The 26,022-nt window shown below is 40.3% G+C and overlaps 1 protein-coding gene across 5 annotated transcripts in view; it reads left to right on the forward strand.

The window, feature by feature from the left end:
• The window catches only part of pias1b (protein inhibitor of activated STAT, 1b), a 279,909-nt gene that overhangs the window by 167,466 nt on the left and 86,421 nt on the right, over positions 1-26,022 (forward strand). For all 5 annotated transcript variants that reach the window (XM_072278052.1, XM_072278048.1, XM_072278050.1 and 2 more), the window contains one exon: positions 15,096-15,546. In XM_072278052.1, coding sequence (XP_072134153.1) covers positions 15,099-15,546 — 448 coding nt within the window. In that variant the 5' untranslated portion in view covers positions 15,096-15,098. The remainder of the gene's footprint in view (positions 1-15,095; positions 15,547-26,022) is intronic.

The raw sequence follows: 26,022 nt of genomic DNA on the forward strand, positions 1-26,022 counted from the left end.
CTGCTGGCTGGTAGTACCTATGGTGTCTGTAAATTGAAAGCTTCCTAGTTACAGGAAGGAATAATCATTTGGGGTGGAGTTGGCATTTTAAACCTCTTCCCTGGAGGTTCGCATTGTTTTGAAATAATTTTGAATCTTTTGAACACTTATAAAGAAACATTTCCACTATTTAAGTGACGCTATATTGTCCAATGTGGATCTAGCCACCTAGACTTGTACATTTCTATCATTTAAGCCTAGATTCATTAATCCAATCTTATTTATTTAGGGCAAGGGTTACCAACCTTTTTTAAATGCCATGGACCAATGCCATTAAGCAAGGAGTCCATGGACCCTAGACTTGAAGCACAGTATGGGCCCTTCCAGCCCAATGAGCCATAGCACCCAGCAACCCACCTGTTTAACAGTAGCCTACTAACCAGTGCATCTTTAGACTGTGGGAGAAAAACTAGAGCACTCGGAGGAAATCTGCACAGTCACAGAGAACATACAAGTTTCTTACAGTCGGCGCTGGAATTAAACTCCAAACACTGCAAGCTGTAATAGCGTCATGCTAATTGCTGCACTACCGTGGCACCCTCACCTCTGAAACGTGACCACAGTGAATTCTGGAGCATGTTCTGTCAGAAAGCTAGACTTGTAGCTGCTATACTAATGTGTTTCTGGGGAAACAGCTGTTGTTACAATATGAACTTGGTGTCACATTACTAGCAATTGTAATGTAGGAAAATAATTATTATGCACTTGTACCTTTTAAAAAGAAAGTATTAGTATTACAGTGTGAAAGTCTTAAGAAAAGAGATTATGACAACTAGTTCTGTCCATTGTGCACACAGGTACGGGTTAAACCATGTTAGTCTTTCATTTTTGAAGTGGGTATTCTTTGTGAACCTTGGACAGGTGAATTTGGGTTAATGAACAATAGTGGACATTGTGGCATCTGAGGAAATGTTTATCCATTTAAGAGGGTTAATTCTATCATCTGCACTAGATAATTACCCCATTGCCTTCCAAATTACAATCTACGTTGGAATGTAACTATTAATCATGCATTGCATCTCAAACATGCCTCTTTGTCAAATGTTGTTGAGAAGATGGAGGACTGTACACATGGTTTAACTGCTCATCCATCCTATAATTTAGTCTAGTTGAGTTAGTTGCCACTCTGAATCTCAGTATAACAGATCTGAGAGTCATCTTTTAGGTAATCAGGTTTATTGCTATCTTTTAGTGCTGAATGATGGTTCATCTTTTAGAAAAGTTTCTTGATTTCTTCTTTGAATTTTATTGAGCAAGTAAGATGGTTTCATGCAAGTTTGCTCCAAGCAAGTTGTCTTCTGAATTTTCAGCTATTTGATTTCTGGATGCATGAGCAGGAGGTTAACTCAATGGTTTATAATTGCATTGTTGTATGCTGGGTAATTCAGAATGCAATAATGTGCAGTTAATGTCACCCTTGTCCCTTTAATGCCACAAAATTTATCTCATGTTAAGTAGACACTACAAGTGGCTAGAAATTTCAAAGCTGTGGCTTTTTAAAAAAAGTGTGCAACTGAAAAGACAACTTGTAGACTATACAGGAAATGTGCACCAGACATACTGTTCTCATAAAGTAATTATCCATTATCTAAAGTTGTAAATATCTTCATTGCAATGCTTAATTGGATTTAAAAATATTGTCTGATAAAGATGACTTTGCTTTAACAAAAATAACACTTAACCTTTTTTCTCCTAAATTAATTTGGTAATTTCAGTCAATCAAGTTGATCCCAGAGTACATGAGCAACAACACTATAAAGTATGCTCAGTTTGATAGAGAAGTCAGATTTGCATACCTCATTCTGGCTCCCCTCTTACCCCCTGTCTTCCCAACTGTCCATCACCTCCCTTTGGTGTCCCTCCTTCCCTTACTCCGTAGTTTACTGTCCTCTCCTATCAGATTCCTACAGCCCTTTACCTCTTCTACCTATCACATCTCAGCTTATTTCATTTGCCCCTCCCCCACCCACACACATTCCCTCTCACCTGGCTTCACCTATCACTTTCCAGCAAGTACTCCTTCCCCCCCAACTTCCACAAACAAGCTTGACAATCCAGTGTTCCAACATTTCCTGTGTGTGCTGACCTTGAGATGAAGTAGCTCCAGGTTTGAAACTGGGACTGTGGGGTATTAATTTATTTCTTCCTGCTAAGTGATTATGCCAAGCAGATAAGTTTTGTTTTGGGTGAAGACAAACTGTCATTTTAAGCATTCTATAATTGTTTTGAATTTTAAATTCAAGATTGCTTAAATTCAAGATCTACAATACACAAATGTAAAGGAGAGCAAAATTATTACTCCAGAACTGATGCAGCACAAAAAACTAAGATATAAAGGTTTTAAAAAGCGATAAATTTAAATTCATAGATTATTTGTATGTCCATAAAGTGATGCTAACCATAGGAGTGTCTGTACGTAAGGTGACTCTGATCCAGAATGCTATCCAGATGTTGATGCATATTCATTTTGAAAGTAGGTGCTGCCTTGTACACTAATAATTGGTGTTTAGAGCAGTTTGTAATATCAATATTTGAGACCATTCTAGCATGCGGCTTTAATTCTTTTGCACCAAAATACTATCCTTCTATAATCTCTAAGTGAAGAAAATGTTGAAAGTTTACTGTTTGATCCTGACTGCGTTAATTATACCATGGACATGCTTTCTTCAGATTACAACCTCACTTTTTCATAAAGCTAATTTAATGGTGCTGTAAGAACAATAGATTCAAAGACCTAACTTGGGGTATTCCTGATTTGTGGCTCTGTTCTCTGTACATATCAAAAAATGATGCGACAATATTTCAGAAAAGACAAACTTAACTGGACTAAATTTTCTATTTTAAACCATTTTACATAATGAAACTAAGAAATTTATTCAGCACATGGCAAGGATTGCTTATATGAAATTTTACTCTCTGCAAATTGTACTGTTTCACTGTGCTGGTTGTTTTTAAAAATGCTATTAGATGTTAATTTAGATCCCAGGCTCTTTTTTAAAAGTTTGAAGTATTTTAATGCCCTTTAACCAAACTAGTCATCTGTCCTAGATTATCCTTCTATAGCACAGTTCTTAATTTTGATTAATGACTGCTGTGAAATATTGAGACATTTTGCTAGTTTAAAGGTATTTTAAGTAAAAAATTTTCATGTTCAACTCCCACTATTGGGCTGTAAAGTGGAATGGGGGAGGGGAGGGAGGATTTAAATTCCCCAGTGAGCATACATCCACTACTCTAAACTGCCATGATTGCCCAAATTTAGGTAGCTCAGTGAGAAACTGAGGATTTTTGAACTGTGCAGCTGTGCATTCTCTTGAAGTTTGAGGCATTTTGTAGATTGTAAAATTTGTATTTCATCATAGATCTGATTCTTGAGGACTTTATTGTTAACTAGGACTAAAAGTGAGAAACAACACACACAAAATGCTGGTGGAATGCAGCAGGCCAGACAGCATCCATAGGAAGAAGCACAGTTGACGTTTCAGGCCCAGTCCCTTCGTCAGGACTAACTGAAAGAAGAGAAGTGTTCTTCTTTCAGTTAGTCCTGGGCCCGAAACGTCAACTGTGCTTCTTCCTATGGATGCTGTCTGGCCTGCTGCGTTCCACCAGCATTTTGTGTGTGTTACTTGAATTTCCAGCATCTGCAGATTTCCTCGTGTTTGCGTTTTTAAAAGTGAGAAGTGTTTACTTCATGAATAACTTTAGCACAAGATGTGCATTTTAAAATACATGAGATGGGCACTGAATGAGTCGAGCTTTATTGTTTTCATATGGTGTTTTTATATTCTTCCACTCGAGATGCAGGTTTCCCCTGCCATCCGAAGGTAGAGCATTCCTATGAAACGGTTCGTAAGCCAGAATGTCGTAAAGTGAAGAAGCAATTACCATTTATTTATATGGGAAAAATTTGTGAGCGTTTGCAGACCCAAAAAATAACCTACCAAATCATACCAATTAACACATAAAACCTAAAATAACAGTAACATATAGTAAAAGCAGGAATGATAAATACACAGCCTATATAAAGTAGAAGTACTTTTCTACAATCATTGCTGAACTGTCCACCGTAGCGAAAATCTCACACAAGTGCTCTCGGCAGAAACACTCTCTCCAGTAACCTTTAAGCTATGAAGCTACTAAATCATACCAAATAACACATAAAAATACACAGCCTATATAAAGTAGAAATAATGTATGTACAGTATAGTATCACTTACCGGAATCGGGAAGACAGCACCGAGCACACTGACAATGGTGTGTTAGGCTGAATCGTCGGAGGTTGGGGTGGTGCAATGGACCCCAACCTCCAGGCCGTGGACAGATACATTGCCACGAAGCATGCAGCGGTAGCCGGGACGCACCCAGCACATCTTTAAGGAAAAAGCCGAAATAAACAAGTTAATTAATCAGATGCCGCCCGGCATGTAAACGTTGGCCCAGATCACAGGTGACGCAATCGCCTCTGATCTGGGCCAACATATACGTGCCGGGCGGCACCTAAGTAATTAGCTTGTTTATTTTGGCTTTTTTCTTAAAAATGTGCTGGGTGCGTCCCAGCTACTGCTGCCCCGCTGCATTCTTCACAGCCCGGTAACAGTCCGCACCCCGGGTGTTGGGGTGGTGGGTCACTGGGGTGTCATCTCGTCATCTGTTTCCATCAGGGCAGGCAGGTCATCTTCTTCTATGTCTGCCTGCCTCGATGTCGAAGGTCGAGGTTCATCGTCTGCTGTGGCTGATGTGGAAGGCTTGAAAAACGACCGTATGCTTGACTGCGTAGCCTCATGCATTTTTCTATCATACAGTTCTTTGTAAGCACTCAAACCATCCTGCAAATATGCCCTAAACTTCTGTACCCTTTCAAAATTAAAGTCGTACTTTTCTGCAATCATTGCAGCGAAAATCTCACGCAGTTGCTTCATGTTCAGTTCCTAGACGGCTTCACTTTTGGTCCGTTCGCTACTGCATTCGGTTTCGATTGTTATCCTTTCCTCTTCCAATTGCATCAGCTCTTCATCTGTCAGTTCTTGGTCATGGGATGCCAAAACCTCTTCAACATCATCTTCGTCAACTTCCACAAGCCAAACTCACTTTGTCCTTACTTGTTCACTACGATCGAAAGCTTAATTATGTCTAGTTTTAGGCTAAGTATAACATACTTACGAGCTCTTTTAGGCTTTTCCGATACTTTAGAACCCATCTTGCTAACGGATGCTCAAAATAAATCGACATAATGCACGGATGCTCACAGGCACGTGTTTAAGCAATGCTGGCTAGAATGCAGTTCTGGGGGAGGAGCTTGGCTAGCGCGTGCTGCCTTTTTTCGTAACAGTGAAAACACCTTCTGTTAGCGAAAACAGGTAACTAATGTAGGTCTTTCGTGACAGCAAGGATTTGTCAAGTGAACGTCCGAAAAGCGGAGGACACCTGTAATGAGCTTTGCAGGCTAAGCCGGCATTTAATTGCCCATGCCTAGCTACCCATCAAGATGGTCAGCTGTCTCATTTAACCTCTACAGTCCTTGGTGTTTGGGTATACACAATACTGTTGGGGATTCAGTTTTCTGGATTTTGACAGCTATGTTGAAGGATGGTGTGCATAGTGGGTGGTTCGGTGATGGTAATGCCATTACTAGTGAATCAGGAGGTGATGGCTGGATTTTCTTGTTGGATATTGTCATTATTTGGTACATGTCGTGTGAATGTTAGAAACATAGAAAACTTACAGCACAATACAGGCCCTTTGGCCCACAATGCTGTGCCAAACATGTACTTTAGAAATTACCTAGGGTTACCCATATCCCTCTATTTTTCTAAGCTCCATGTACCTATCCAGGAGTCTCTTAAAAGACCCTATTGTATCCGCCTGCACGACTGTTGCCGGCAGCCCATTCCACACACTCACCACTGTGTGTAAAAACAACAATAGCTTATCCCTGACATCTCCTCTGTTCCTATTTCCAAGCACCTTAAAACTGTGCCCTCTTGTGTTAGCCATTTCAGCCCTGGGAAAAAGCCTCTAACTATCCGCATGATCAAGGCCTCTCATCATCTTATACACCTCTATCAGGTCACCTCTCATCCTCTGTCGCTCCAAGGAAGAAAGGCCAAGTTCACTCAACTTATTCTCATAGGGCATGCTCCCCAATCCAGGCAACATCCTTGTAAATCTCCTCTGCACCCTTTCTATAGTTTCGACATCCTTCCTGTAGTGAGGTGACCAGAACTGAGCACAGTACTCTAAGTGGGGTCTGACCAGGGTCCCATAAAGTTGTAACATCACCTCTCAGCTCTTAAACTCAATCCCACGGTTGATGAAGGCCAATACACCTTATACCGCCTTAACCACAGAGTCAGCCTGCGCAGTAGCTTTGAGTGTCCTATGGACTCGGACCCCAAGAACCCGCTGATCCTCCACACTGCCAAGAGTCATACCATTAATACTATATTCTGCCATTATATTTGACCTACCGAAATGAACCACCTCACAGTTATCTGGGTTGAACTCCATCTGCCACTTCTCAGCCCAGTTTTGCATCCTATCAATGTCAATATCCTGCTGTAACCTCTGACAGCCCTCTACACTATCCACAACACCACCAACCTTTGAGTCATCAACAAATTTACTAATCCATCCCTTCACTTCCTCATCCAGGTCATTTATAAAAATCACAAAGAGCAGAGGTCCCAGAACAGATCCCTGAGGCACATCACTGGTCACTGACTTCCATGCAGAACATGGCCCAACTACAACTATTCTTTGCCTTCTGTGGGCAAGTCAATTCTGGATCCACAAAGCAAAGTCTCCTTGGATCTCATGCCTCCTTACTTTCTCAATAAGCCTTGCATGAGGTACCTTATCAAATGCCTTGCTGAAATCCATATACACAAATCTACTGCTCTACCTTCTTCAATGTGTTTAGTCACATCCTCAAAGAATTCAATCAGGCTCGTAAGGCACAACCTGCCTTTACAAAGCCATGTTGACTTTTCCTGATCATATTATGCCTCTCCAAATGTTCATAAATCCTGCCTCTCAGGATGTTGTCCATCAACTTACCAACCACTGAAATAACACTGGTCTATAATTTCCTGGGCTATCTCTACTCACTTTCTGGAGTGAGGGAACAACATCTGTAACCCTCCAATTCTCTTGAACCTCTTTCGTCCTCATTGATGATGCAAAGATCATCGCCAAAGGCTCAGCAATCTCCTCCCTTGCCTCCCAAAGTAGCCTGGGGTATGTCTCATCTGGCCCCGGAGACTTATTCAACTTGATGCTTTCCAAAACCTCCAGTACATCCTCTTTCTTAATGTCTATATGCTCAAGCTTTGCAATCCATGGTAAATCATCCCTACAATCACCAAGATCCTTTTCCATAGTGAATACTGAAGCAAAGTATTCATTAAGTACCTCTGCTATCTCCTCCGGTTCCATTCACACTTTTCCACTGTCACACTTGATTGGTCCTATTCTATCATGTCTTATCCCCTTGCTCTTCACATACTTGTAGAATGCCGTGGGGTTTTCTTTAATCCTGCTTGCCAAGGCCTTCTCATGGCCCCTTCTGGCTGTAATTTCATTCTTAAGCTCTTTCCTACTAGCCTTATTTTCTAGATCTCTATCATTACCTAGTTTTTTGAACCTTTTGTAAGCTTTTCTTCTTGACTAGATTTTCAACAGCCTTTGTACACCACGGTTCCTGTACCCTACCGTCCTTTCCTTGTCTCATTGGAACATATCTATGCAGAACTCCATGCAAATATCCCCTGAATATTTGCAACATTTCTGCCGTACACTTCCCTGAGAACATCTGTTCCCAATTTATGCTTCCAAGTTCCTGCCTGTTACCTCATATTTCCGCTTACTCCAATTAGACGCTTTCCTAACTTGTCTGTTCCTATCCCTCTCCAATGCTATGGTAAAGGAGATAGAATTGTGATCACTATCTTCAAAATGCTCTCCCACTGAGAGACCTGACCAGGTTCATTTCCCAATACCAGATTAAGTACAGCCTCTCCTCTTGTAGGCTTATCTGCATATTGTGTCAGGAAATCTTCCTGAACACACCTAACAAACTCCACGCCATCTAAACCCCTTGCTCTAGGGGGATGCCCATCAATATTAGGGAAATTAAAATCTCCCACTGTGACAATCCTGTTATTATTACACCTTTCCAGAATCTTGTCTCCTTGTCTGCTCCTTGATGTCCCTGTTACTATTGGGTGGTCTATAAAAAACACCCAGTAGTGTTATTTCTAACTTCCACCCACAGAGACTCAGTAGACAATCCCTCCATGACTTCCTCCTTTTCTGCAGCCATGACTCTATCTCTGATCGGCAGTGCCACGCTCCCACCTCTTTTGCCTCCCTCTCTGTCCTTTCTGAAACATCTAAAGCCTGGCACTCGAAGTAACCATTCCCGAGCCATCCAAGTCTCTGTAATGGCCACAACATCATAGCTCCAAGTACTGATCCACACTGTAAGCTCATCAGCTTTGTTCATGATGCTTGCGTTTAAAATAAGACAAATCTCAAACCATTGGTTTGAGTGTATCCCTCCTCTATCATATGCCTATCTTCCCTCTCGTACTGTCTCCAAGCTTTCTTTATTTATGAGCCAACTGCCTCTTCCTCCATCTCTTCAGTTTGGTTCCCACCCCCCAGCAATTCTAGTTTAAACTCTCCCCAGTAGCCTTGGCAAACCTCTCTGTCGGGATATTGGTCCCCTCGGATTCAAGTCCAACCCGTCCTTTTCGTATAAGTCACACCTGTTCCGAAAGAGGTCCCAATGATCCAGAAATCTGAATCCCTGTCCCCTGTTCCAATCCCTCAGCCATGTATTTATCCTCCACCTCACTCTATTCCTATACTCACTGTTGCATGGCACAGGCAGTAATCCTGAGGTAACTACATTTGAGGTTCTGCTTCTCAATTTCTTTCCTAACTTCCTGTAGTCTGTTTTCAGGACCTCCTCCCTTTTCCTAACTATGTCATTGGTACCAATATGTATCACGACCTCTGGCTGTTCACCTCCCCATTTCAGGATATCGTGGACGCGATCAGAAACATCCTGGACCTTGGCACTGGGAGGCAAACTACCATCTGTGTTTCTTTCCTGCATCCATAGAGTCACTTGTCTGACCCCCTAACTATAGAATCCCCTATTACTGCTGCCGCCTTCCTTTCCCTACCCTTCTGAGTCACAGGGCCAGACTCTGTGCCAGAGGCGCAGCCATTGTTGCTCCCCCTCAGGTAGGTTGTCCCCCATGACAGTACTCAAACAGGTGTTCTTATTGTTAAGAGACTGGGGTATTCTCTGGTGTCTGACTCTTGCCCTTCCCTCTCCTGACTGTTACCTACTTGTCTGGGAGTTGAGACAAGGAGGCTGGGAGTCTCCGGGACATCCCACATCTGATGCCCACTACAGAACACCAGCCTCACGGACGTACTTCCTGTTTCTGTTCCACACAGGTAACTTACCTCGCCTCGACCCGTTATCACCAAAGCACTACCACTTTGCCTCAGGTCACTCTGTTGATGACCGCTCCGCTAGGCAGTGTCTCCATTTTTGTCTCCCTTACTAGGCATCCGTTTGTCCAGGCATGGATATTACATGTCAAACACACATTGGCTGCTTCGTTACCTGAGGAGTTGCGAATGGGGCTAAACGTTTTGTGATCAGTAATGAACATCCCAATTTAAGAGTACAGTCAATGTTTCGAGCAGAACTTCCATAGATGCTGCCTGAAGTGCTAAGTTCCTCCAGCATTTTGTGTGTGTTGATCGGATTTCCAGCATCTGCAGATTTTCTCTTGTTTGTGATCCCAATTTAAGACTTGGGATTGAAGGAAGATCATTCATGCATGTGCAGGTTGTTGGTCCCAGGACACTACCCTAAAAAAACTCCTGCTGAGATGATCAGTTTCAACCATCTTTATGCAAGGTATAATTCCGACCAGTGGAAGGTTTTCCCCTGCATCCTGTTGACACCAGTTTAGTCAGGGCTCTTTGATGTCATAATCATATGCTGCCTTGATGTCAAGGGCGGTTTCAGTCACCTCTCCCAGTGTTGCCTTACTCAATTGCCATATTAAACTTGACAGTATTAACTGGTAAATAAAACTTAGAATCAAAATCTATTATCACTGGCATGTGGCTTCTTTTGGTCCTGTGCAGTGGCCCCCTCCCCGTACCAGACGGTGATGCAGCCTGTCAGAATGCTTTTCGCGGCACATCTATAGAAGTTTTTCAGTGTATTTGTTGACATAAGAGAAGGTGAAGACCTTAAGACTGAAAGTAGGAAAATTTTTGGGCAGTGCAAATAAAAGAATTTAATTTGATTTTCCACAGCTTGCAGGTGGTAGCAGAAGAAAACAATTGTTGAAAACATCTGTTTACACCAAGTTCAAGTTAATTTAGTCAGCTGAATAGTGCACTGTAATTCAAAGCCTATTAACTTTCAGTACCATGTAATGTATATTGTTAATGCTTTTAGTTTCTGTATCTTTGTTAAGCCTCCTCATTTCATTGTGGTGACAATTTGGTGTCAATTAAATTGTATTTTGCAAATTTGATTCCAGTCACCTGAAATGTGTTCATGTTGAGTTCAATTGTTCTGAGGTGCTGTACAAAACATGAGTGCGACACTTATTGAAGTTAAAAAGCCTCTCTGAATCGGGCAAAAGTTTATTGGAGCCTATGTATACTGTGTTACCTAAGCAAAACATCAGAATTTAAATTTATGCTGCTTATTTTGAATTTTATAAATATAGTCTCTGTAATAAATGAGCACTGGTGTATTGCAGCTGCCAGCCTTGCTGATTTCCTGCTCTGGTGATCATTTGAAATGGTTAGAAGGTCATATAATTGTAGACTACTACTTCATCTTCTGAAGTGGAAAATACCAGTCACTTTTTTAAGCAACACAAGCTACAGCAAATGCACATTTGAGGGACTTTTATCTCTTCAGAATTGTTTCAAAACGATATGATGAATTAATGTGACAAGTCAAGCAGGTTGAATTGTTTCTTTTTCCTCCCTAATGTTGTGGCATTCACCTTCCAGCTCTTCAGTGTGGGCAGGTTATTTGATTTAATGTTAAGAGACTTATTTCAGTGTCTTATATCAGAAATGATGGTCACTGTGAGGGTACAAGTCAAAGTCGAGATGTGCAGGTTTTTTGATCTTTAAGTATAGTTTTTTTTGGTGGGAAGCAAAGTTGGTATATAAGGGAGAAAGGAATAAACTTGTTAGGATTTGGAGGGGTTGTTGGGGAATGTTGTCTGGAATACAAATTTTGGTCTAGTCTATTTGGGCTAAATGGACTCTTTGTACTGTAAATTCTGCTTTCCCAAAGTAAGGGCTTAATCTGGCAAGATAGCATAGTAGTTTGTGTATTGCTTTACAGTGCAGCCATTGGAAGATCAGGGTCCAATTCCTGCTGTGCTGCTTGCAGACAGCAATCTCTGGGTGCTCTGGTTTCTTCCTACATTTCAAAGATGTACGTGTTAGGGTTAGTAAGTTGTGGACAAGCTATGTGGTGCTGGAAGCATGGTGACACTTGCAGGCTGCCTCTAGGACATCTTCAGACTGTAGTCATTGACACAACTGTATGTTTCACTGTATGTTTTGACGTACATGTGACCAAAAAAACCCAAATTTTTAAGAGTAAATTTGCAGAAAACTGCAGATTGAATTCTGCAACTAATATTTGAGTTTGAGGATGTTTGTCATTGCTTGGCACGTGTACTGTGAATGTTACTTGGCATCCCTCACTCCAGGCATGGATATTACTTGGGTCTTTCATGCAGTTGGTTGTGGATTGCTTCATTATCTGAAGAGTTGTGAATAGTGCTGAATGAACTTGAGACAATATACTTGTTTTTGTCCAATCTTGATACAATTAACAAAATGTCACTACTTTTGCCCTCTAACGAAAACTGGAATTTGAATGAGGCTTAAACTCAATGGTGTCCCTCTTTTTTTGTCAAAATCCTGGCAGTAAAGGGAAATGAAACCACGTTGCAATATATTTTGGCAAATTGACCTGTTAACTGAAATATTGTTTAAAAGCAAATGCATCATTCTTCCGTAATTGGAATTAGTATTTCTCCTGAGGCATGCAAGTCCATGAGAGGTTTACACTTGAATAGTATCTTACACAACCTCAGGATATCCCAGAAGACTCACTCACAACCTACCTGCCTTTATGGCTTTCTATACTGCCCAGGTGTGCTATTTTTTTTACTTATTCTTCCTTGTGCTTTTCTTAAAGATGCAAGTCTTTGATTATTTTGCAGCTGCTGTTAGGTCAGTAATGTGTCAGCAGGCCTGTCAGGTTGCAGCAACAGCAGTTTTTCCCAGAAGCACTCCTAGTGGCTATACACAAGGCTTTCTGACAGAACATAATCCAAAAACTCATTGTCCTGAGTATGAGCGATGACTTGGATCAATGAACATTTATGCAATATTCTACACTTAAGCCCATATTGACAATGTCTCCTTTATCAAGAATGCACTTTGTGTTCATAGTGCTGAATCTTAAGTGATATTGAGCAATCATGTACAATTACAGTTGACAAATAGACTGCGATTAAACATTTTTAAACAAAGAATGTGCCGGCACAATTTTTAAACTAATATATGCTTCCACCTAGTACTCTCATCTTTCTTTCAGATTCCCAGCATCTGCGTTTTTTTTTTACTCAACAGAAGTAATGTTGGTTAGTGACTAATGTACTTGCATAATTGAGATAGCTTCATGCTAAAACTGGTAAACTTTCTGGTACACGAAACTTCTACCTCTGGTTATCATAAGGGGATAACTACGCTCACTGTCCCATCATTGAGATGTTCCCACAACCAATTATCTCACTTTAAGGACTCTTTATCTCATTATGTCATATTTTCATTATTTATTGCTATTTATTTATATGTGCATTTTCACAGTTGTTGTCTTCTGTACTCTAGTTAATAATTCATTGATTCTGTTATTACTATTCTATAGGTTTGCTGAGTATGCCTGCAGGAAAATGAATCTCAGAATTATATTGTGATTTATATGTACTTTAATAATAAAAATTACTTTGAACTTTGAACCTTATGCTAAATGTGTTGAGGTGCTAGTAAGATGCACAAACTCTTAAAGGTAACAGTGGTGAACTATTTCCTTTCAGAAATTTTGTCTGAAGAGGTAAACCATAATTATTGTTACAGCATTGACAATTGCATCCTTAGTTATTCTGTTTCAACTGCTTTTGTGTTGGATGCTGAAGCTGAACAGAAGAATGCTAAGACGTAGCTGAAGATTTTAAGTCTTAAGAACAACAATTTGGATAGGAAGTGTACCAGCAGGAGAAATAGATACCTTCATAATTTGCAATAAGAATATTTTTTAAATCAAAGTTGAATTCCAAGTTTTATCTAGACAAAGTCAAAATTTGGCTACATAGAAAGGTAATTTCTGTATTGATTGGAATCCTGCTTAGAATTGGCTATTTTACTTGGATTAGAACAGTGGCACTGTGCTAATACAAGCTAAATAAGATTTTAGAACAATGAGATCAGTTTGGCAAATGCTTTATTAGTTATATAAAAAACTAATTCCAATAACCAATATTGACGAAAGATAAAGTGCACTCAGTGGTCACTTTATTGGGTACACCCTAGTTAATGCAAGTATCTAATCAGCCAATATGTGGCAGTAACTCGGTGTATAAAAGCATGCAAATTGAACCAGATATTCGGTTGTTGTTCGGACCAAACATCAGAATAGGGAAGAAATGTGATTTAAGTGACTTTGACTGTAGAATGACTGGTGCCAGATGGGGTGGTTGGTATGTCTCAGAAACTGCTGGTTTCCTAGGATTTTCATGAACAACAGTATCCTAGAGTTTGCAGAGAATGGTGTGAAAAACAAAAAACTCCAGTGTGTAGCAGTTCTGTGGGTAAAAATGCCTTGTAAATGAGAGATCAGAGAAGAATGGCAGACTGGCTCAAGTTGACATGAAGGTGACAGTAACTCAAATAACTATGCTTTACAACAGTGTGCAACAGTGTCTTTGAGCACACAATACATCAAGCCTGCAGCAATATGCAGCAGCATCAAAGGGCCACACTGGGTTCTACACCTGTACCTAATAAAGTAGCCATTGAGTGTATATTGTAATGTAAAAGACTTGATCGAATATGGGTTTCCCCCACTATCCGAAAGTAGAGCGTTCCTATGAAACCCTTGGTAAGCCGAAATGGCATAAAGCGAAGAAGCAATTACCATTAATTTATATGGGGAAATTTTTTGAGTGTTCCCAAACCCAAAAAATAACTTACCAAATAACACATAACCTAAAATAACACTAACATATAGTAAAAGCAGGAATGATATGATAAATACACAGCCTATATAAAGTAGAAATAATCTATGTACAGTGTAGTTTCACTTATCAGAATCGGGAAGATTTAACCAAAACCGATTTGTAGGAAAAAATCGGCACGTACACGCATGCGCACACACCTGCCCGCGCAAGGCTTCACGGTCATGGTAGTCTTTCTTGGGGTAAACACAGGTTTAAAGCGGGCGCCTTTCTTCGTAAAAGCGAAAATCCTCTTCGGATTTCTTTCGGTTAGTGAAAACAGGTCTTTCGTAAAAGTGAAGTGGCATAAAACGAACTTTCGTAAAGCGGAGGACACATGTATTGTTTTCTGAAATTTCTATACTAGGGTTATTTTCTCTTTCCAAATTAGTATTGTTTCCTGGGAGTTGTGGGTTTCTAACATCTGTTCGTTATGATGCAGGATCAGAAGCACTGACTGTTATTCTTTCCATGAATGCTGCATGGCCTGAATTATTCTAGCACAGTTTTAATATCAGATTTACAGCTTTAGCAGTTTTTTATTGTTTCAACTCCTCGTTCAATTTGAAAACTTGAATAGATTTGTGCTGTAATGCAAAACTCATGATATAAGCATTGCTTAAATTCATGGCAATACATCACCATTTCCCTATTAATGCTTTTCTTTTTCTCCTTTCCCCCACCCCCTTATTCTTCCTCCTAAAGCAAATGGTTATGAGCCTTAGAGTGTCAGAGCTCCAAGTGTTATTAGGCTATGCTGGACGGAACAAACACGGTCGTAAGCACGAACTCCTGACAAAGGCACTGCATTTATTGAAAGCTGGCTGCAGCCCAGCTGTTCAGATGAAAATTAAAGAACTATATAGGCGGAGGTTTCCACAGAAGATAGTGACTCCCACCGATTTGAGCCTTTCTTCTGTCCATGCAACTTCAGCTTCCATGACCACGCCACTGTCGCCATCTGCACTCCCACAGCTCTCCTACGATGGGCATGCAACAACATCTCCGCTGCTTGCTGTTTCACTGTTGGGACCCAAACATGAACTAGATCTGCCACACCTGACATCATCACTCCATCCCGTCCATCCTGATGTAAAGCTGCAGAAATTGCCTTTTTATGACATTCTTGATGAGCTCATCAAACCAACTAGTCTCGGTAAGAAACAAGTCAAAAATATTCTTCAATTACTGTAGAATTCATAGTACAAATAAAAGGAGTAATTTCAAAGGAATACTTTTACTTTAAATTTCGGTTTCTGCTTTACAACAGCTAGAGTTGAAGTTTGTTAAAATTGTTCTGTTTTTACGAGATTTAAATGTGTTAATGAGTATTGATTTATTTTTGCAAAGGAGTTCTCCAACTTTAGCCACGTACTTAAAAATGAATTGAATTCTGCACCTATATTTCTGCTGAAACATCAATTTTGAGTGTTTTTAATATTCTGACTCATCATTATTCAAATGTTAAAATTGACCATTTTTGTGAAAGGAGCATTATCCAATCTGAGGTACTGAGGTATATGCACAAATATTTTCTGTGACTTGTTTTGAACATTGCAGTAATTTGTGTTGGAAGGTTTTACAGAACAAAATCTGAGTGCACTATGGTTGTCCAATAGTTGATGATAACCGCCTCATCTCTTGAGATCTTGGGTGCATCCTGCGTAGAGTTCACATGTTTAGGTTTCTTCCCCTACTCCAAAGATGTGTGTATAGGTTAATTGGTTACTGTAAAATGTCTCTATGAGCAGATTCGTGAAGAAAATAACCAAAGTTGAAGTTGATCACCTGAGAATAGGACTCTGCTAAGAGCTGGAGTTTGCTTTAATGGGCTGAATGACCTCCGGGGCTTTTTTAAATTAGTGAAGCTGTGACAACTTTGTGGAGGTGGGGATGGTGGGAGTTGCTGTGGAAGATGTACAGTTGCGGCAATCTTGCTGTTACTGTTGAATGTTCTTACCTTTATCCATTTGAACCAAACAGGACCATTTTGTCTTTCAGAGATTTGGCCTGGATTCTACAGTTATAGGAATTAGTACATTAGCTTGATATCTATTCTCAGTCTTGTACGATTTAATTTGGAAATTAAACATTTTCACTTTTTCAAAAGCTTCGCATACAGTCAAGTTGGGTAATGCTGTCCTTTTTTGAATTTTAATAATGATCTATATATTTGGGCAATCTGAGCCTGGTGTTCAAATTTTCTTTGGATGGGTGTACATTTACATTCTGTTTTTGGCCAGTCTAGCTGCAGTCCCACCCCACCTAACACCTTTGTACCAAAATATTGAATGGTTTTCGTATTTTGATTTTATTATGTTCTCACAGCTATGAAAGATTTTTTTAAAATATTTTTTGTTATTTATACTTGTATATTTGTTTGCCATTAGGAATATTGTTCTTTTCCTTGGGCCTGTTTAAAATAGAGCTCATATTTGTAATACACTACCATGCTGTCAGAAATTGCAAAAACGTTTGGGATATATCCATCTTGGATGAGAAAGTTCTATATTTAAACCTGTGGCTCTTTTCAGAGTCAACATGCCAGAGTGGATATCTGTTCAGTGTTTTTTTTTTTGCTGCTTTTTGTTGCAAAAAGTTGTTAGTCCTCCTGAATTAACCTAGTATTTTTGTACTCAAACTGTTTAACAACCATCCTACTTAAAGATATCATAAGCAAATGATGATCAGTTTGAAGAATGAAGTAGTAGGCACAGCTTCTGAAGTGGCAAGTTGGAATGTTTGTCTTCAAAAGAGTGACCTTCATCAATGAGCTCACCAGATGTCTCATTTACTTTGAGGAATTAATGAATGCCTTGTGACTCCTTGTCTTAATCCACAACTTGTGAGATATGGCCATTAATGCATATGTCCTACCCCTTGAAGCTTCAGACAAAATCAAGGAGCTTTGCTTCTTAATTCTGGCTCACAGCATACGGGGACACAAACTGATTCTCCAGCATGATTTCAGTATCGGGGTGGGATGGGTTGTAACCTTTCCAAGTTGTTACTGGCAAGAAGGGAATTGGAAGGCTAATTTTGAAGAGATACTACTTTTTAAAATATTGAACTGTACAGTACAGGAATAGAGGTTAAGGGTTTACAGTTTCAAGTTCCTAGGAGAAAATGTTAATAACCAGTCCTGGTCCACTCACGATATCCTGGCAAAAAAAGGGCACGTTCTCTTGACCTTCAATATTTATCAATGCACCTTAGGAAGCATCCTATCCTGATGCACCATGACATAGTGTGCCAACTGCTATGTACATGACTGCAAGAAACTGCAAATAGTTGTGGATATAGTTTAGTACATCACAGAAACCTCTGGCTACACTCCTCACTGCCTTAGTAAAGCATCTAGCAAAGTCAGACATCCCATGCACTGAGACATTCTCTTCTCCTTCTCTCCCGACCCATCCATGGCTCCAGATTGGCAGAAGAAAGCCTGTATCACCAGGCTTGAGCATCTGTCCAGCTGTTATAAGACTATTGAATGTTTCCCTAGTTTGAATGTTTCCCTAGTTAAATAAGATGGACTCTTAACCTCATAATTTACTTACTTGTGACTTTATACACCTTACTCTCTACCTGTGCTACACTTTCTTTGGTAGCTGTGGTACTTTATTCTGCGTTTTGTTCTGGTTTTACTTTGTATTACATCAATTCACTGTTGTAATGAATTGATCTGTACACAGTATGCAAGACAAACTTTGTACCTCTACATTTCACAATGCTAAACCAATTTATCAAACTTTTCTACCACCTGTATATCACATTCTAATGCTTCACTGTTGTCTGATTTAGTGGGACTAGTTTTGCTCAGTTCCAGTCTTAAGTACATTGCTGTTCTAATGAGGCTTTTCTTTCAGCTACTGTAGCAATATTAACTGAAAGCAAGGAGTTAGCTTCTGAATATGTTACCTACCTTTGTCAGGACTGTTGACTAAAATCCCTTGACCAGCTGCTTTAAACTATGGCAAGTCTATACTTTCCCAAATCCCCAGAGGACTGTTGTTGATTCATTGTGGATCCCTTTTTCTGAGCCAACCATTCCCATCCTTGTTCATTATTTGATTCCAAGCTTGCTTCCCCCATTGTTGCTCTCCTATCCACCAACCCTCATTCACTTTCAAAATCTGGACCATACCAAGATCCCAAAAATGAATTTGCAGAAACTTAAACTCCAAGTTTGCAGATGCTAGAAATCCAAAGCAACACACACACACACACACACACACACACACACACACACACACACACACACACACACACACACATGCTATGAGAACTTGGGTCAGGCAGCATTTATGGAAATGAATAGGTAGTTGACATTTTGGCTGAAGACCCTTCAGGACTGGAAAGGAAGGGGAAGATGCCAAAATAAAAAAAGTAAGGAGGGACGGGAAGGAGGCTAGCTGGAGGGTGATAGGTGAAGCCAGGTGGGTGGGAAAGGTCAAGGGCTGGAGAAGAGAATCTGACAGGAGAGGAGTGTGGACTATTGGAGAAGTGGAAGGAGGAGGGGACCCAGGTAGAAGTATTAAGCAGGTGAGAAGTAAAAAGTCGGTGGGAAATAGAGGAAGGGGAGGGTGGAATTTGTTTACAGGAACGGCAAGTCAATATTCAATCCATTAGGTTGGAGGGTATCCAGGTGGAATATAAGGTGTTGCTCTTCCACCCTTAGGGATGGCCTCATCTTGACATGAGGAGGCCATGGACTGACATGTTGGAATGGGAATCAGAATTAAAATGTTTGGCCACTGGGAAGTCCTGCTTGTGGTGGATGTTGCGGAAGTGCTTGATGAAGCAGTCCCCCAATTTATGGTGTGTCTCACCAATGTAGAGGAGGCTGCATCGGGAGCACCTCACCATCTCTTGGTTATTTTTATTATTTAATTTTATTTTCATGTTTGCATTTTATCATATTTTAAAGCACTTTGAACTACATTGTATGAAAAGTGCTCTAGAAATAAGTTATTATTAATGTTCAAAGGTGCCTCATTGTTGGCTTTTGTTATAATTAACTGTAGATCATTCTGTGTAGTGTTTTATTAAATGTTGCCCCAAAAGTTTGTTCTTGCCAAATTTTGAATGTGGCATCACACATCAAAGTTGCTGGTGAACGCAGCAGGCCAGGCAGCATCTCTAGGAAGAGGTAGAGTCGACATTTCAGGCCAAGACCAGAACGAAGGGTCTCGGCCCGAAACGTCGACTGTACCTCTTCCTAGAGATGCTGCCTGGCCTGCTGCGTTCACCAGCAACTTTGATGTGTGTTGCTTGAATTTCCAGCATCTGCAGAATTCCTCGTGTTTGAATGTGGCATAGCTGTTTTGCTGTTGCCAGCTTCCTGAGTCATTACTGCCATAGAGTTATGATTTCTGTGCTTCTGGTTGATACCTGATTAAGTTGCAAAATTTCCTTCTATGTATTTTGCATTGTTCTTTGTATGTTCGTTCGATCATGTCAACTTTGCCGGTTTGTCATCTTTGTGGTCAAGAAATCAGGTTTCATTGTAATGTTTGAAAAAATGAAATTTGCTGGCTTTAAAAGCATTTTTCTTGTGTGGCTTCTTCCCGCCCTCAGCTACAAATTTTTCATATCACCAAGACTAATATTGGGATGCCTGTGTTTTTAAAAAATATTTCTTTTACACTTCATTTTCATAAGTTTTGACCAATATTTTCAAATTGGTTTATTTAACTGTTGGTTAAATTTACTAATTTGATACCTTTAGCCATCTGTTACTTTGTAATGCAGTTTAGAAATACTAGTATCCTATCCTGAGAGATTCTGTACTTAACTTTGAATTACCAATAATACTTTAAAGTTGACTATTGGGTGTTTTAGTGACTGATTTTTTTTTATCAAAATACAAATCACTTGTCAGTCCAAACCAAATGGAATGTACAGACTACAACAGAGTTGGTCATGTTTTCCTGTGTTGCCAATCTAGGCATAACATTGTACTATTATTGCACCTTTTGGGGGAAGGAGACTGAATTTAAAATATTTCCTAATGTAATTGGTATACTTATGAAACCTGCAGTGTTCCAACATGATCAAGGCACTTAAGAGCAATGGAAATAACAGGAATAGATATCTGATGCTTCATGCCTCCTTTTCTGCTCATTAGGATCGTGGCTGATCTTCCGTATTGCCACCTCCAGTTTTTTTTTGCCGAACTTCACTTTCTTAAACCCCAACCATATTGCAGCCACCACCCTGCGACCAGACATTGTCCTAGTGTCTGAGTCTACTAAGCAAGTGGTGCTGCTGGAGCTGACAGTCCCATGGGAAGATAGCTTGGAAGAGGCCTTTGAAAGGAAGCTCTTCAAGTACTCAGGACTGGTCAGCAACTGCCAGCAGGCTGGATGGAGAGTGAGGTGTCTCCCAGTGGAGGTTGGTTGTAGGGGATTCGCAGCCCGTTCCTTAGTTAGAGCCTTCAACATTTTGGGCATTGAGGGAGAGAGGAAGAGGAGAGCCATTCGCAGTACCACCGATGCGGCAGAGAGGGCCTCAAGATGGCTGTGGCTCAAAAGAGGGGAGCCATGGAGTCACAAGTAGCTAGCCATCTAGACACAAGCTGGGGTCTGATCATCCCTGGCTGGGTCACCTGGAGGAGGTTGTATGATGTTGAAAGACCCGAAACACTCGATGATTCTAGGAACATCACTGAAGATGTGTCCAGAAACTTCAGTAGATGTATGTACACCGCAGAAGGAATAGAAATCTATTGATTTATTTTGAATGAGTGCAACTGCTGAGCCTCCACGTCCCAACAAGTTGGAGAATTCCGAAGGTTCACTGTCCCAGTTGAAGACATTTCCCCTCAATTTAGTCCAGAATGATTTGTTCCTTAATCTGAGACCATAATTCCAGTCCTAAACTACTTGACCAATTTCTAACCATTTAACAAGCATTCTGATTTTATATGCACAAAATTGGATGATATCACTTTTTACTCGCTGCTTGTCCACATCTCCCTTGCTCCTCTTTACATTGTCCTCCATGCATTTAAATCCATCTAATTGAGTGTCATCAGCAAACTTGGATATGCGATCTTTCACCTCACCTCAGTGTTGAAAAATTGGTATCTAAGCACCAAATCACTCTGATACCCCTACTGGTCACAGCAACCTGAGCGATCTGTTTACTTCCAGTCTTGCTTTCTGTCTGGCTATGTCCCTAAACTCATCAGTCGACCAGTGCATGACCATTTTGAATGCATTCAGAAAATCCAGATTTGCCATATCTGCTAGTTCCTTCTTCCTATTCATATGCAGGCTTCCAGAAGGTTTCCCTTTCATATTGGCTTTGTTCAGTACTATTATTTGTTACATGTTCTATTGTGGATACTAATATTTTCCCTCCCAGTAATGTTAGGCTAACAGATTTATTGTTTCCAGCTCTCACACTTTAAAAGTAGAATGATATTTGCAAATCTCCAACCCATAGGAACAATTCCAGAATCTATAAGAACTTTAGAGGGTGATAACCAGAGTGTCCACTATCTCTAAAGCCATCTTTCAGAACTGTCTGTAAATCATGGGTTTCTTGGGAATTATCAGTGCGCAAGTTCACCAACTTCTAGTGTTTTTTGGACTTGTAGTTAAGTTTTTTTCAGTTCCTTGTTCTCATTCAATTCTTGGTTATTTAATAAATCCTGTCTTTTTTTGGATTGAGTGAAGATGTGCAAAATAAATGTTTAATTCCTCTGTAATTCCTTATTCCCATCTGAATTTATCTCCCTATTTGTAAAGGGCCTAGGTTTGCTCCTTGTTTTTTCACTTTTTACCTGCCTATAAAAGTGTTAGATTATTTCTTGCCAGTCTGCTTTTATATTCTCTCATACCTTTCTTTATTGATTTCACTGTAGTCCTCTATCAAGTTGTAAAATGGGAATGTCAGCCAGCAAAGAAAACCTTCTTTCCCTATCCACCAGCATCTCAAAGCAAGCCATTTTATTTCCACGTATTTAACCTTCTACACAGTTGTACACTAAATTAAAGCTGAATGCAGTTCTTACCTAGTTGCAGCAAACATCTCATGAAAGATTCAACATGCAAGCTCTTGGTTTCATCTGCAAAGCCCTTCCTTGTAAGCGGAGACAGATGGCTTTAATTGATATCATTGCAGAATGAAAAAACTCCATTCTTCCAGAACAGATTATGATACGTTTATTGATGATGGCTGATTATGCAACGGTTTAGCTTAACAACCTACGTATAATATTAAATTAGTTCCACCTTTGCATCAGCCAAAATAAGGTTTCTGGCTATAGTTGAAGGCCTGTACAAGCACTAGTTCATGTTTTGGAAGGAAGGTCTAAACCTCTCTACATGTGCATTTTTGGGAAACAGTTAAGGGAAAAATGGGCTTTTATGTTCCTTTTGGGTAAATGACCAGAGTGGGCATGACTGTAGAATCTGGGTTGCTGAGCGATATTGAGGTCCTGGTCAGGGTAAAATAAGCGTTTCAGTTGCAGGAAGCTGGGCTCAAGCAAGTTCCTTAGGTATAAGGATTTACAAGAGGGTAAAACTACAGGACACAAGTTTAAGGTGAGAGGGAAAAGATTTAGAGGAGCAAGTCTTTTCATGGTGGATGTATGGAACAATGTGTCAGGGTAGAGGCAGATGCAGTTATGAAGTTTAAAAGCCATTTAGACAACTCGATGGGGAAATTATGGGGACTTTGCCTTAATGAATTTAAAAGCTTAGTGTGAAGGATGATTCTATGAATTATCCCTTTGTAGATGTTTTATACTGAAGTTAAATATTTTTTCTGAAACTGTTATTCAGTCCTTTTCACTTATGAGCTGCAGATGGTTTCTGAATAGAAAGAAATCTCATTTGTTGAGGATGAAGTTTAAAGGCTTTCTGGTTTCTTAATTGGGTTTGATTGCAGCAGACTTCGTCCTATAAAGGAAAGGCACTTTGCCCTAATTTTCTTTTGTATCAACTACAGAATGTCAACTGTGGTTCTTTAGGGTAAATACTTGGGGGTGGGGGGGACACTCAATCTTGCAAAATAAAGCTGGGTGGAATGCTGAAATGTCAGTGGGGAGGACTTTAATGACCTGTAACCATAGTTCTGTTTTAAAATACTTGAAGGGAAATTTGCTGATCCTCAAGTTGGTCTTAAATTGGGGCAAAGTTAATTGTGGTGGCATTAGACAAGAACTTGCAATGGTTGATTGAGAGACTTGAGATTCTGCAGGTGCTGAGCAACACACAAAATGCTGGAGGAACTCCAAGTCGGGCAATATCAGTGGAGGGAAACGAACAGTCGATGTTTTGGGCTGAGGCCTTTCATCAGGACTTGAAAGGAAGGGGGTGGAAAGTAAAATTAAAATGGTGAACGAGGAGTACAGTTTGGTAGAAAATAGGTGAGGGGGAAGGTAGGTGGGTTGGGGGGGTGACAGAAGGAAGTGATGTGAGAAGCTGGAAGATAAGTGGAAGAGGCAAAGGGCTGAATAAGAATAAAAGTGACAGAAGAGGATAGTGGACCATGGAATAAAAAGGAGGTTGGGAACTGGGGATAGATGATCAGATTGAGAGGGTGGGGAAAGGAAGAAAAGGAATAAGCGGGTCATCAGAATGATGGAAAGGAAAAAGGGTGGGGTGGCAGTGCAGAAGTAGAGGGGAGTGGTTACTGGAAGTTGGAGAGATCTATGGTATCAGACTGGAGATTACCAAAATGGAATATGAGATGTTGTTGTTCTAATCTATGTCTGGCTTTGTTGTTGTAGAGGATTCTGTGGATGTACATGTCAGTGTGGGAATAGGATGTGGAATTGAAATGGGTGGCCACTGAAATATCCTGGATGTTGTAGCGGATGGAACAAAGGTGCTTAATGAAATGGTCTTCCAATCTACATTGGATCTTACTGATGTAGAGGAAGCTGCACTGGGCGCAATAAGTGGTCCTGACAGACCCGCAGCATTGCTTCTGGAGGGACTTTCACCCTCCCCGGTGAGGGAGATGGTGTAAGAGCAGTTGGGGGGAGGTGGAAGAGTGGACAAAGGAAATTGTGGAGAGCAAAGGGAGGTGGTAGGGAAAAATGTACCTGGTGGTGTGGGATTAGGTTGAAGAAGGAGGAAGTTGTGGAGAATGGTGTGTTGAATGCAAATGCTCCAGGGCTGGTAGGTGAGGAAAAGAGAAGGCACTGTTAGCAGTTAAATTACCATCTGGCAAGTAGGAGACTTTTAAAGGTGACATGGAAACATAGGGTCATCAACATCTTCCTTTTAAAGTGAAGAGCAAGGCTGGTAAATTTGGGGAACCCTGCCTGATGAGAGATATTGAAGCTCTGGTCAGGAACAGAGCATGTCAAAGTTTGTTACAAGTATTTGTAAGGTGTAGACAGCTGGGGCCAAGTGAATCCCTAGAGTATAATGGATGTTAGTACACTTAACACAATCATAAGGGCAAAAAAAAGGGCATGAGGCTTCCTTGATGAGGCAAACAAGAATCCTAAAAGATTGAGTAAATTGCAAGCAAAAGGATAATAGAATAGATCACAAATGTATGGAGCCATGAGAGATGAGCAAGATCTTATGATCTTTTATATATATCCTCAGGACCTGATTAGGTATTTCCTAGGACATTGTGGGAAGCAGAGGAAGAAAGTGCTGGAGCCCTGGCAGAGATTTTTATGCCTCTGTAGCCACAGATGATTAATGTGCCTTTATTTGAAAAGTCTTAGAAGCAAGCCAGGAAACTGCAGCACTGCAGGGCTAACAGCAGTGGTAGTTAAGTTACAGTGGGGTAATTCTCATCCAGAAAGGCAAGGACAAATTATGGAGAGTCAGCATGGCACTGTATGGAAAAACATGAATCATTAATTAAATGGTTTTGTATTCTGAACAGGTTTTCTTGAGGACAATGGTGTTATCTACGTGGACTTTAGCAAGAGTTTTTTTTGATAAGATCTTGAATGGTAGGCTCTTTTGGAAGATCAGAACAGATGGAATCCAGGGTGAACTAGCCAATTGCATACAAAATTTGGTTTGGTCAAAGTCAAGAGTGGAAGTGATGTGTTATTTCAGATTGGAGGCCTGTGATTAGTGATATGTAGTAGGGATTAGAGCTTGATCTCATGTTTTTATGTTAATGATTTGGGTGAGAATATACTGTAGGTGGTATGGTCGGTAAGCTTGTGGCACTGAAATTAGTGTGGTGAACAGTGAACTTGACTCAAGGGCACAATAAGTGCATTTAGGGAGGTTAAACCAGGGCAGTACTTGCACAGTAGGGTTCTGGAGAGTGTTTCAGGACAGAAGTGCATATACATATAATATGGGGCAGAAGTCTTGGATACATGCAAAAAAACTTATGTAAAGTGAAGATGCTTTCAAAAATAATGGAATGAAAAGTTTCTAAACATCAAAAAATTACTATAAAGGAACAGTAAACAAAAAACAAAGGGTGTGACCACCCTTTGCCTTTAACATTGCTTCAATTCTTTTAGATACACTGTTGTGCAGTTTCATAAGAAAATTGGCTGGCTGGTTGTTCTAATTATGGAGAACTTGCCACAGTTCTTCTGCATACTTTGACTGTCTTGCTTGATTCTGTCTCTCCAGGTAATCCCAGATTGCTTTTGAGATCAGGGCTCTGTGGAGGCCAAACCATC

This window comes from Mobula birostris, chromosome 14, assembly GCF_030028105.1.
Source record: "Mobula birostris isolate sMobBir1 chromosome 14, sMobBir1.hap1, whole genome shotgun sequence".
Lineage (NCBI taxonomy): Eukaryota > Metazoa > Chordata > Chondrichthyes > Myliobatiformes > Myliobatidae > Mobula > Mobula birostris.